This window comes from Anolis sagrei, chromosome X (genome assembly GCF_037176765.1).
Source record: "Anolis sagrei isolate rAnoSag1 chromosome X, rAnoSag1.mat, whole genome shotgun sequence".
Taxonomy (NCBI): Eukaryota; Metazoa; Chordata; class Lepidosauria; order Squamata; family Dactyloidae; genus Anolis; species Anolis sagrei.
Window position 1 is genome coordinate 103,381,686 of NC_090034.1, and position 13,703 is coordinate 103,395,388.

Here is a 13,703-nt window from a genome sequence, read left to right on the forward strand (position 1 = left end):
TATTTTGGCTTGAAATTGAGCTGTGGAAGGAAGACTTCTTCTCTGGTATGTGCCATCCAGTCCGAACGTGAGCCGACGGCGAGATGCAGCAACGACAAAAGCCAATGCGATTCCTAGTGTCTAGACCAGCCATGGACAAACTTGGGCCCTCCAGGTGTTTTGGACTTCAACTCTCACAATTCCTAACAGCCGGTAGGCTGTTAGGAATTGTGGGAGTTGAAGTCCAAACACCTGGAGGGCCGTCGGCTCATTAGAAGATAGAACTTCTAATTTTGGTTGTTTTAACGTTGAAATCCACATAACGTGGAGTCTCCAAGACACAACATCTAAGGTTAATTGCTTGCCTTGGAGCCCTTTTGCACTATTACAGAGTTGCAACACAATGATTCCATCATCATCATCATCACCACCACCTCCACCACCATCATCATGGACTCCCCCCAGTTCTGCAATGGTGTTTTTGCTCCCTTGTCTCTAACCATTGGACTTCATTGCCCCTTCCATGAGTGCATCTACATTGCAGATACGGCAAGATGTATCATCTGTCTTCTCCATCCTATCTGCCTACCTACCTATCTACCTATCTTACCTGTCCATCTCTATCTATATCTTCCATATCTTTCTATCTAATTAATCTATCTATCTATCTATCTATCTATCTATCTATCTATCTATCTATCTATCTATCTATCTATCTATCCTCTATCTTATCTATCAATCAGTCTGCCTATTCTCTATCTTATCTATCGGTCTATCGATCTATTCTCTCTGTCTTATCTATCCGTCCTCTGTCTATCTGTCTGTCTATCCTCTGTCGTATCTATCTTATCTATCTATCCTCTATCTTATCCATCTAGGGGGCTATCTATCTATCCTATCTATTTATCTATCTATCTATCTATCTATCTATCTATCTATCTATCTATCTATCTTATTTATCCATCTGTCTGACCTATCTTCATTAGCTATCTATCATTTATCTATCTTATTTATCTACTTATCTTATCTGTCTATCTGTCTTATCTTTCCTATCTATCTATCTATCTATCTATCTATCTATCTATCTATCTCTATCTACTTATCCTATCTGTCTGTCTATCTATGTATCTATTTATCTATCTCTATCTCATCTATCCATCTATCTATCCTATCTTTCTTATCCATCTTATCTATCCGTCTATCCTATCTTTCTTATCCATCTATATCTCTCTTATCTGTCCATCTATCTATCTATCTATCTATCTCTATCTTATCTATCCATCTATCTATCCTAACCCTATCTATCTATCTATCTATCTATCTATCTCTATCTTATCTATCAATCAATCTGTCTATCCTATCTTATCTATCTATCTATCTATCTATCTATCTATTTTTTCTATATATCTATCTCTATCTTATCTATCCAATATCTATCTATCTATCTATCTATCTATCTATCTATCTATCTATCTATCTAATCTTATCTATCCATCTGTCTGTCTGTCAATCTATCTATCTGTCGCTATCTTATCTATCAATCTATCCTATCTTTCTTATCTATCTATCTATCTATCTATCTATCTCTATCTTATCTATCCATCTATCTATCCTATCTTTATCTATCTATCTATCTATCTATCTATCTATCTTATCTATCCACTTATCCTATCTGTCTGTCTATTTCTATCTATCTGTCTTATCTATCTATCTATCTATCTATCTATCTATCTATCTATCTTATCTATCTATCTATCTATCTATCTATCTTATCTATCCATCTGTCTATCCTATCTTTCTTTCTTATCTATGTATCTATTTATCTATATATCTCTATCTTATCTATCTATCTATCTATCTATCTATCTATCTATGGTATCTTCCTTATCTATCTATCTATCTATCTATCTTATCTATCCATCTGTCTATTATAGCTATCTTTCTTTCTTATCTATCTATCTATCTATCTATCTATCTATCTATCTATCTATCTTTCTATCTGTCTATCTTATCTATACAATTATCCTATCTGTATCTCTCTCTGTGTCTGTCCTGTCTATCTATCTTACTTTCTTATCTATCTATCTATCTATCTATCTATCATCTATCTATCCTCTGTCTATCTATCTATCTATCTATCTATCTATCTATCTATCTCTCCTATCTATCTATCTATCTATCTATCTATCTATCTATCTATCTATCCTATCTATCCTCTTATCTTATCTTATCTTATCCCATCTATCAATCTGTCTATCCTTTATCCTATCTGTCTGTCTGTCTGTCTGTCTATCTATCTATCTATCTATCTATCTATCTATCTATCTATCTATCCAACTTCTATCTAGCTTCCTTTCTTATCTATCTATCCTCTGACTAGTCTGTCTGTCCGTCCGTCCGTCCGTCCATCCATCCATCCATCCATCTAATCTATCAATCTGTCTATCCTCTATCCTTCCTGTCTGTCTGTCTGTCTATCTATCTATCTATCTATCTATCTATCTATCTATCTATGTATTTATCCTCTATGTTATCTTTCCATCTATCTATCTATCTATCTATCTATCTATCTATCTATCTATCTATGTATTTATCCTCTATGTTATCTTTCCATCTATCTATCTATCTATCTATCTATCTATCTATCTATCTATCTATCTATCTATCTATCTATCTATCTTATCTGTCCTCTGTCTATCTTATCTACCTCTCCTTATCAATCTTTCCTATCTATCCACACACATATTTCTTCAAATGTGGGGTGGCACATGCTTTGTGATGCCTTTGGCGCTCGCCTTGGGGGAGACAAGCGGGGCGAGGAAGAGGAGGAGGAGGGGGCCGGAGGGGGCCGGTGGAAAAAAAGGGGGCGAACGGGGAGAAAAGAGGGAAGACAGGCCGGGCCTTTGTGTCCTGCACATTCCTGGGAGACGGGATCGGAATACTTATCAGGCCCGCATTCACTTCTCTCTGGGCAAAGCTGAAAAGCTCACAAGACCCCGGCTTAACCTTCCTTTCAGCCGGGTTTCGCTCATTGTCACTTGGGGACAGCCAAGTTCCCCGGACTCCAGGGAGGAGAGGAGGAGGAAGGAAGGAAGGAGGGAAGGAAGGAAGGAAGGAAGGAAGGAAGGAAGGAAGGAAGGAAAGAAGGAGGCAACAGAGAGAGAGAAAGGGAAGCAGAGGGGGAATGGGTGCCAAGAGCTCTTGGATAGTTCTCCTTTTGGGGTGCGAAGTACACATGTCAGGCCTAAATAATACCCTAAAGCAGGCATGGGCAAACTTGGGCCCTCCAGGTGTTTTGGACTCCAACTCCCACAATTCCTAACAGCCTACCGGCTGTTAGGAATTGTGGGAGTTGGAGTCCAAAACACCTGGAGGGCCCAAGTTTGCCCAGGCCAGAGATAGAAACATCTAAAATGCGTGTGTATAAGTGTGTAACAAAGTAAAAGTGTGTTGCATTACGTTAGATTTGCTTTTATTTGCTTTTGATGACAGTATTTATATATTAATACCAAGTCAATAAAGAGTTTATGTATGGTGTAGTATAGGCTATATATTATGCCTCTTTTTTATAGTAAGTCTCAAGCAACCAGAAAACTACATTTATATGGTATCTGCCAATCCTCATTGGTGTTGGTTAACTGAGAGTCTATTGTGAGTGTGTATATATGTGTGTATCTATATGTGTGTGTATAGATGTCTGTGTGTACATATATGTGTCTGTTTGTATATATGTGTGTGTGTATATATATGCATATGTATGTGTATGTGCGTATGTATATGTTTGTATGCACATATGTATATATGTATGTGTATGTGTGAATAGATGTGTATGTATGCATGTATATGTATGTGTGTGTGTGTGGGTGTATAAATGTGTGTATGTATGTGTTTTATATGTGTGTGTGTGTATGTGTGTATATATGCAAGTGTGCATGTGTGTATATATGTTTGTTTGTGTATGTATGCACATGTGTGTATGTGTATGTATGTATATGTATATATGTGTATATACATGTGTATGTATGTGTGTGTTTAAGTGTGTATGTGGGTGTATAAATGTGTGCAAATGGGTAAATGTATGTGTTTTTATATGTGTGTATATATGCAAGTGTGCATGTATGTATATATGTGTGTGTATGTATGTATATGTGTGTTTGTATGTATGTGTGTATATGTGTGTATATGTATGAGTGTATATATGTGTGTTTGTGTGTATAAATGTGTGTGTGTGGGTGTATGTATGTGTTTTTATATGTGTGTATATATGCAAGTGTGCATGTATATATATGTGTGTGTATGTATGTATATGTGTGTTTGTATGTGTATATATTTATGTGTGTATATGTGTGTATATTTATGAGTGTATATATGTGTGTTTGTGTGTATAAATGTGTGTGTGTGGGTATATGTATGTGTTTTATATGTGTGTGTATATATGCGAGTGTGCATGTGTTTATATATGTTTGTGCATGTGTATATATTCATGTGTGTATATGTGTGTATATGTATGAGTGTATATATGTGTGTTTGTGTGTATAAATGTGTGTGTGTGGGTGTATGTATGTGTTTTTATATGTTGTATATATGCGAGTGTGCATGTGTTTATATATGTTTGTGCATGTATGTATGTATATGTGCATATGTATGTATATGTGTGTGTGTGATATGCCAACAGTACTAAAAATCAAGTTGAGCACCCCTTGTCCAGGAATCTGAAACCGTCCCCTTTGGTGGCTGAGAGAGTGTGACCCCTTTGCTTTCTGATGGGTCAGTAAACCCATGCACAAAAGTGTTTCAAACATTGTATATCTCCAAGATAGATCTGTATATGAAACCTATGCTCATTTCATGCTTAGACCTGGGTCCCATCAAAATTGAGAAGATTATCTTCTCTTCTCTATCTTTTATTTTCTCTGTCCTACCTCTCTCTCTCTCTTGTCTCTATCTTAGAGAGATAGATGTATAGATATATAGAGATAGATAGAGATAGATAGATACAGAACATAGGAAGATAGAGAAGATAGATTGCTAGGATAAAGGAGATGGAGAAGATAAAGAGACAAAAGAGAGAGATAGGATAGAGAAGATGGATAGATAAGCTAAATATAGAGAAGATAGAGTAGATAGGTGGGGTAGGTAGATAGACTAGAGTAGATAGATAAGACACATCAGTAATTGGTATGTTCTTCTCCCAAGTTTGGCCAAGACATGGCAAACTTGGGCCTTCCTCCAGGTGTTTTGGACTCCAACTCTCACAATTCCTAACAGCCGGTAGGCTGTTAGGAATTGTGGGAGTTGGAGTCCAAAACACCTGGAGGAGGCCCAAGTTTGCCCATTCTTGGGTTAGCTGGAATGTCATGCAAACGAATGAAAGAGGCATGCAAATAGGACTGGAGGTCATAAAAAACAGATGGTGAGAAAGCATGTGAGATTGTTAATTCCACGACAACTTGCAGTGCGATGTCTCTGATGGTGGAACTCTTTGTCTTCTTCCTCCAGCGTCCGGACGGAGAAGCTTGAACCCGCTGCTGACGGAGCTCTTCGAACAGCACCTGGGAGGCCACATCCTGCAGGTGAGTTGCCTCTTAAAGGGGCAGTTTTCAACCCCGACAGGTTGCAGGTTCAAATCTAGGGAGAGCGTGGGTAAGTTCTCTCTGTCAGCTCCAGCTCCCCTACAGGGACATGAGAGAAACCTCCCACAAGGATGGTATTATTTCAGATATTTGTACCCCGCCCTTCTCTATCCCTGGAGGTGATGAGCTGTCCCTGATTGTTTCTTGTCTGGAGTTCCCCTGTGTTTGAGTTTTGTGTTATAATTTTAGCATTTTTGAATACAGGTAGCCAGATTTTGTTCATTTTCATGGTTTCTTCCTTTCTGTTGAAATTGTCCACACACTTGTGGATTTCAATGGCTTCTTTGTGTAGCCTGACATGGTAGTTGTTTCCCTAGTTTCCAACAGACCTCACTACCTCTGAGGATGCTTGCCATAGATGCAGGTGAAACGTCAGGAGAGAATGCTTCTAGAACATGGCTCCAGCAGACAAGAGTCCTTTGTCTCACCCTGGTCATTCCACAGATATATAAACCCTTTTTCCTAGTTCCAGTAGACCTCACTACCTCTGAGGATGCTTGCCATAGATGCAGGCGAAACGTCAGGAGAGAATGCTTCTAGAACATGGCTCCAGCAGACAAGAGTCCTTTGTCCCACCCTGGTCATTCCACAGATATATAAACCCCTTTTCGTAGTTCCAATAGACCTCACTACCTCTGAGGATGCTTGCCATAGATGCAGGCGAAACGTCAGGAGAGAATGCTTCTAGAACATGGCTCCAGCAGACAAGAGTCCTTTGCCCCACCCTGGTCATTCCACAGATACATAAACCCTTTCTCCTAGTTCCAATAGACCTCACTACCTCTGAGGATGCCTGCCATAGATGCAGGCGAAACGTCAGGAGAGAATGCTTCTAGATCATGGCTCCAGCAGACAAGAGTCCTTTGTCCCACCCTGGCCATTCCACAGATATATAAACCCTTTTTCCTAGTTCCAACAGACCTCACTACCTCTGAGGATGCTTGCCATAGATGCAGGCGAAACATCAGGAGAGAATGCTTCTAGAACATGGCCATGCAGCCTGAAAAACCTACAACAACCCAGTGATTCCAGCCATGAAAGCTTTCAACAATACATAGGATGACGTAATTTGTTTTCCTTTCAAATCCTGACATGCCCAACTTGGCTGGTGCCACCTGTGTGATCCTATGGATGCCACCTTGAAGAAAGGTAGGCAAATGCAACCATTGGGACGCAACCACTTCTCTTTTCTTGCAAAGCCCGATAGCAAGTGCAACTCAGGAGCCTTGACATCGCCGGCAAAGCAGACGTACCGGGCTAATTATTTCTCAAGCGCCCTCATTAGGCCCGTCTCGGGGGACCTTGCGCTAATTATCAGAAGTGACAAATGCTGATGCTTTAAGTGGCAATGTATCAATCGCCGACCAATGCCTGGACTGACTATGAACTGCAGAGACAATGACTCTTTTTGGCCCCACTCCTCTTATCACCGCCAAATACAAGGAGAATATTTAGAAATACTCAGTTGGAAATCTTGGGTTGTCTGGCTGCTTCACCAAAGTGGGTAGTCCCTTCCACACAGCCATATAACCCAGAATATCAAGGGAGATAGCTGTTGCACTCCAGGACAGGAAAAGCCCTCGGACTGTAAACACCACACCGTTGATTGGAAAACAGCAAGTAAAAAGCATTGTAAAGAAATAGGTAAATCCAATTAAGCAAGATGATAAGCAGGAGCAAAAATAGTCCAGGATAAAGTTCAGCAAAGTCCATACTTCTCTTATATCATTCAGGAAAACAGGAATCATAGAATCCTAGAGTTGGAAGAGACCTCATGGGCCATCCAGTCCAACCCCCTGCCAAGAAGCAGGAATATTGCATTCAAAGCACCCCTGACAGATGGCCATCCAGCCTCTGTTTCCTATATCAGGAAACGTTAATCCAAGGCATGAGTGGGCATTCATACATTCCAAGAGTCCAAACCATGAACAAGAAATACTTAGACAAGAATCGTCCAAACAAAGCTTCCATGAAACAAAGGACGAGAACTACACTTGAATCCAATGATGCTTCATCTGACTATATTTCCCACACTTGGAACTTTTATCCCCTTGTAAAGCTATTCCATGCACTCAGGAATTGGTTTCGTTTTACTTGAGATCCCCTTATCTTTTTCTGCCGGAGCCTGGCAGAATACCGAAGGCACTGTTCGATCTGTCTGTTTTGACTAATTTCCTCTCACCTATCTATTTGCTCATAAAGTCTCGCAGCTGGTCCAGGTGCCTAGTTGTTTTCAAGCCTCAAATCCTGGGAATCCTCTTATAGCAATTCAGGGAGTAAACTATCATCCCCACACTCTTCAGGGACATTCTCAGGGAAACTATACTTTGCACAGGGGTCTCCTGGTCCTTCTCAGCATCAGTATCATCGACCAAGCCATTGCCATCTTGAAATTCATTGGCATCACTTCCAACATCCACATCCTTGATCCTGAAACACAATCACAGGCTGAACTCCAACAATAACCCTCAATAGGAGTCCCCAGTGGCGCAGTGGATTAAACCGCTGAGCTGATGAACGTGCTGATCGAAGAATCTCAGGTTCAAATCCAGGGAGCAGCGTGAGCTCCTGCTGTTAGCTCCAGCTTCTGCCAACCTATCAGTTCGAACACATGCAAATGTGAGTAGATCAATAGGTAAACGTTGGAGCCCCCGGTGGTGCAGTGGGTTAAACGCCTATGCCGGCAGGACTGAAAACCGACAGGTCGCAGGTTCGAATCCGGCGAGAGGCGGATGAGCTCCCTCTATCAGCTCCAGCTCCTCATACTGGAACGTGAGAGAAGCCTCCCACAAGGATGATAAAACATCAAAATCATCTGGGTGTCCCCTGGGCAATGTCCTTGCAGACGGCCAATTCTCTCACACCAGAAGCGACTTGCAGTTTCTCAGGTCGCTCCTGACACAACAAATTAAAAAAATAGGTAAACGCTCCGGCGGGAAGGTAGCTGGCTGCATGATCTTATTTATTTATTTATTTATTTATTTGCTTTTCTTCTATACCGCATATATCAGCCTGATACGGCGACTCTATGCGGTGTCTATGGACAACGCTGGCTCGTTGGCTTAGAAATGGAGATGAGCACCAACCTCCAGAGTCGGACATGACTGGACTTTATGACAGGGGAAAACCTTTACCTTTACTAACCCTTGAAGTGGAATATCTGAGTTCACACTGCCATATAACCCAGTTCAGTGTGGATTTTATACAGCTGTGTGGAAGGGGCCTAAGTTAAAGGGGAGAATTCCAAACTTCTTGAATACAGTAAAGATTATATGAAACTTATGGGTAGTATAGCTCAGTCATGGGCCAACTTTGGCCCTCCAAGTGTTTTGGACTCCAACTCCCACAATTCCTAACACCTGGAGAAAGGCTCAACATTTCAGCATTGGTAGGGACCTCCAAAGGCCATTGAGTCCAACTGTGCTGGTACGGCTGTACCAAGAGCTTCAACTTTATTTTCTTTCTGGTATCTTTTTGCAATCATAGGGCAGTCCTCCTGTCCATCATAATTAAGCTTTGGTTCCGCCCCTTGTTCTGGGCTCTGGGAGGGAAAGGAGCCATTTTGGGGGCAGTCTCTCATAAGGAAGCTCGTCCCGTAGAAAAGCTTCTTTTCCCACGAAACCATTCAGGGAAAAAGGAGCATCCAGGGAACTTAATCATCCAGGGAAAAAGTAACATCTGGGGATACAGAAGCAGAAATTCCAAGAGAAAGGTCCCAAAAGCTCTGGCTGAGAGCTCACAGCTTCTCAGCCTCACAGCAATCAGAGGGAAAACAGCCCTAAAGTTTTCAAAGAATTCTCTGAGGGAGGACAGCACTACAGATCCACGGAACTCCAGCTGAAATATCCTCAAGCCTCGGCTGGTAGGTCTACTCGATACCCAGACGCATTTGGAATCGGTAGTAGATCCCACACTGATGAGGCATAGATAGAAAACAGCCTGGGAGAGGTTAAAAAGGGTTTTTCCTACAGAGAAAGTTTAGTTAATCAAAGTCAGGTACCAGTTCATTGAGGACTAGACTAAGAAAGCCTTGAAGTTAACAAAATGAAGTTCAACAGTGACAAATTTAACAAAATTAACAAAATGAAGTTCAACAGTGACAAATGCAAGATACTCGACTTTGGCAGGAAAAACGAAATGCAAAGATACAGAATGGGGGACAATGTCTGGCTCGAGAGCAGTACGTGTGAAAAAGATCTTGGAGTCCTCGTGGACAACAAGTTAAACATGAGCCAACAATGTGATGCGGCGGCAAAAAAAGCCAATGGGATTTTGGCCTGCATTAATAGGAGCATAGTGTCTAGATCTAGGGAAGTCAGGCTACCCCTCTAGACCACACCTGGAATATTGTGTCCAATTCTGGGCACCACAATTCAAGAGAGATATTGACAAGCTGGAATGTGTCCAGAGGAGAGCGACTAAAATGATAAAAGGTCTGGAGAACAAGACCTATGAGGAGCGGCTTAAGGAGCTGGGCATGTTTAGCCTGAAGAAGAGAAGGCTGAGAGGAGATATGAGGGCCATGTATAAATATGTGAGAGGAAGCCACAGGGAGGAGGGAGCAAGCTTGTTTTCTGCTTCCCTGGAGACTAGGACGCAATGGAACAATGGCTTCAAACTACAAGAGAGGAGATTCCATCTGAACATGAGGAAGAACTTCCTGACTGTGAGAGCCGTTCAGCAGTGGAACTCTCTGCCCTGGAGTGTGGTGGAGGCTCCTTCTTTGGAAGCTTTTAAACAGGCTGGATGGCCATCTGTCAGGGGTGATTTGAATGCAATGTTCCTGCTTCTTGGCAGAATGGGGTTGGACTGGATGGCCCATGAGGTCTCTTCCAACTCTTTGATTCTATGATTCTATGATTCTAAGTGTTGTTTGAACCATTGAAGATTTGTTGTTTGTTCCATAATAAATACTTTGTTGTATCATTAAAAACTCTAAAGACCATCACTTCAGAAAAATCCCCGAGAACCTCTCTTTGAGGCACCCCTGGCTTCCCGCTGGGCTTGCCAAAGTATACGTCCTACAGAAAAGTACAGCTGTTACAGGCCCAGCGCGCGACAGAACACCAACCCCATTCTTCCATGCAATAGGACATGGGAGTTATAGTTCGGGAGAAAGAGTATTTCTGAGCTCTTCTTGGGAAGCATCCTTGACTCACATCCCCAGGAGTCCTCTGTCGATGCCAATCATCCCATCACAGAGCGGAGCAGAGATGGCAGCCTCCTCAACGGAGGAAGACCCAGGGTCAGCGGATGCCTTGGGTCCTTTGGGCTGAAACGAAGCCGTAGAATTTTAAAAGCTGGTCAATCAAATGGCAGGGAGAGAGAAAGAGGGCCGAGACGGAGCATGTCAAGGGGGCAAATGTTGGGCCCTGGGGAGATGTGCCAAATGAGAGACCCGCGTCGCAGAATCCTGCCAAATCCCCTTTTTGACAGCAGAGAGTTGCAAAGAAAGAAGGAATGTTAGATAGAAATGGGACAACATTTCTAATCATAGAGAAAAACAACACGATATATGGATAGCACCTGGATATGACTGTGAATGCCATGATGCGATACCTAAGGGGATGTGGTAATGGCTGGGTCATAGGAAACCTGCTACAAAACAGGAGCTTTTTTGTTGAGTTCCAGGGCCAGAGAAGCGGATGGCGGAAACAGAAGAACGGCCTGCCTCAGGGGAGTGTGCTCGCTCCATCCATGTTCAACATCTACACAAATGACCAACCACTGCCAGAAGGGACAGAGAGTTTCATCTATGCTGATGATCATGCCATTACTACTCAAGCAGGGAGCTTTGAGATGTTTGAACAGAAGCTCTCCGAAACTCTAGGTGCCCTTACTGTCTATTACAGGGAAAACCAGCTGATCCCTAATCCGTCGAAAACACAGACATGTGCCTTTCATCTCAAGAACAGACAAGCATCCCGAGCTCTGAGGATTATTACCTGGGAAGGAAGGAATCCCACTGGAGCATTGCAGCGCACCCAAATACCTGGGAGTCACTTTGGACCGTGCTCTGACCTACAAGAAGCACTGCCTGAATATCAAGCAAAAAGTGGGTGCTAGAAACAATATCATACAAAAACTGACTGGCACAACCTGGGGCTCACAACCAGATACAGTGAAGACATCTGCCCTTGCGCTATGCTACTCTGCTGCTGAGTACGCATGCCCAGTGTGCAACACATCCCACCACGCTAAAACAGTGGATGTGGCTCTTAATGAGACATGCCGCATTATCAAGGGGTGTCTGCGCCCTACACCACTGGAGAAATTACACTGCTTAGCCGGTATTGCACCACCTGACATCCACCAGGAAGTAGCAGCCAATAGTGAAAGGACCAAGGCAGAGACATCTCCAGCGCATCCCCTGTTTGGGTATCAGCCAGCATGCCAACAACTTAAAGAAATAGTTTCCCAAGTTCTTCAGAGACACTCGCTGGAACACCTCAGCAAGCGAGAGTCCAAAAGTGGCAGGCTCAAACCCAGAACCTAAACCAATGCTGATACCAAATGAGAGACTCCCCCCTGGGCACACAGAAGACTGGGCGACTTGGAGGGCACTGAACAGACTGCGCTCTGGCACCACGAGATGCAGAGCCAACCTCAAGAAATGGGGCCACAAAGTGGAATCCACGACATGCAAGTGTGGAGAAGAGCAAACCACTGACCACCTACTGCAATGCACCCTGAGCCCTGCCACATGCACAAGGGAGGACCTTCTTGCGGCAACACCAGAGGCACTCCAAGTGGCCAGATACTGGTCCAAGGACATTTAATCAACTACCAAACTCACAAATGTTGTGTTTTGTCTGTTTGTTTGTTTTGTTGTCCCTGACACAATAAATAAATAGACCACTAGACATTGCTTCCTGCCTTTTGCTTATGGCAAGAAGACCTATTCCTCTTTGGAAATAGTTTTGCTCTGCATCCATCGGCTCAAAGGGAACCCAATTTTGCCGCAGATGTGGAGAGGCCAGGGCTGTGGAGCAATTGCATTAAAGCTAATGTCGTTTGGCCCCTTATCCAGGTGCGACGGCTTCCTTTCCAAAACAGATTTCTGCATTCGCTGAGGGTCTTGGCCACCCCTGAGCCGGCTGTTGCGGGGCCTAATTCGGCTTGATTTGGAAGCAATCACATTTGGAGGGGGGCAATGTTGAACCGGAGTCAACAGATGGTTGGCACACAGCCTTTGCGAAGAAACTCAGCTGACCCTTTTCAACGCTGCAAAGAAAGTTTGCAAGACTTTGCTTCAGTGCAAACACGGTCCAGAGTTCTTCCTGTCTTATCCCTTTCTGAATGAGGATACAGAACAGACATAGGCAAAGTTGGGCCCTCCCATAATTCCTAACAGCCAGAGTCATCAGATAGTCACATACAACATAGACAGATACTCACATTGAGTCATGTAGGAGAGAGAGAGCTGGATTCTTTCATCCTCCTTATATATGAGGGTTGAATGAAAAGTAATGCCTCCACCTTCGTAACCCCTCAACAGATGGCAGTACTGATATGCGACAGGTATTGGCTTGTTCAGTAGACTCTCCTCTACAGTTCCATTTTGGCTGGAAGCCTTAGCATTGAATGGTTGTGTTGTTAAAGTGAAAAGTAATGCCTCCACCTTCGTAACCCCTCAACAGATGGCAGTACTGATATGCGACAGGTACTGGCTTGTTCAGTAGACTCTCCTCTACAGTTCCATTTTGGCTGGAAGCCTTAGCATTGAATGGTTGTGTTGTTAAAGTGAAAAGTAATGCCTCCACCTTCGTAACCCCTCAACAGATGGCAGTACTGATATGTGACAGGTACTGGCTTGTTCAGTAGACTCTCCTCTACAGTTCCATTTTGGCTGGAAGCCTTAGCATTGAATGGTTGTGTTGTTAAAGTGAAAAGTAATGCCTCCACCTTCGTAACTCCTCAACAGATGGCAGTACTGGTATGTGGCAGGTACTGGCTTGTTCAGTAGACTCTCCTCTACAGTTCCATTTTGGCGGGAAGCCTTAGCATTGAACGGTTGTGTTGTTATGGAACACTACACAGATGGTCGGTCAATGCAACTTAAGCAACGTGCAGTCCTTGAATTCTTGACAG

At 43.0% G+C, this 13,703-nt stretch overlaps 1 protein-coding gene across 1 annotated transcript in view; it reads left to right on the forward strand.

The window, feature by feature from the left end:
• The window catches only part of LOC132781617 (neuronal PAS domain-containing protein 3), a 100,243-nt gene that overhangs the window by 43,204 nt on the left and 43,336 nt on the right, over positions 1–13,703 (forward strand). Inside the window, exon 4 of the mRNA XM_067461047.1 lies at positions 5,479–5,552. Within this exon, the coding sequence (XP_067317148.1) occupies positions 5,479–5,552 (74 nt within the window). The remainder of the gene's footprint in view (positions 1–5,478; positions 5,553–13,703) is intronic.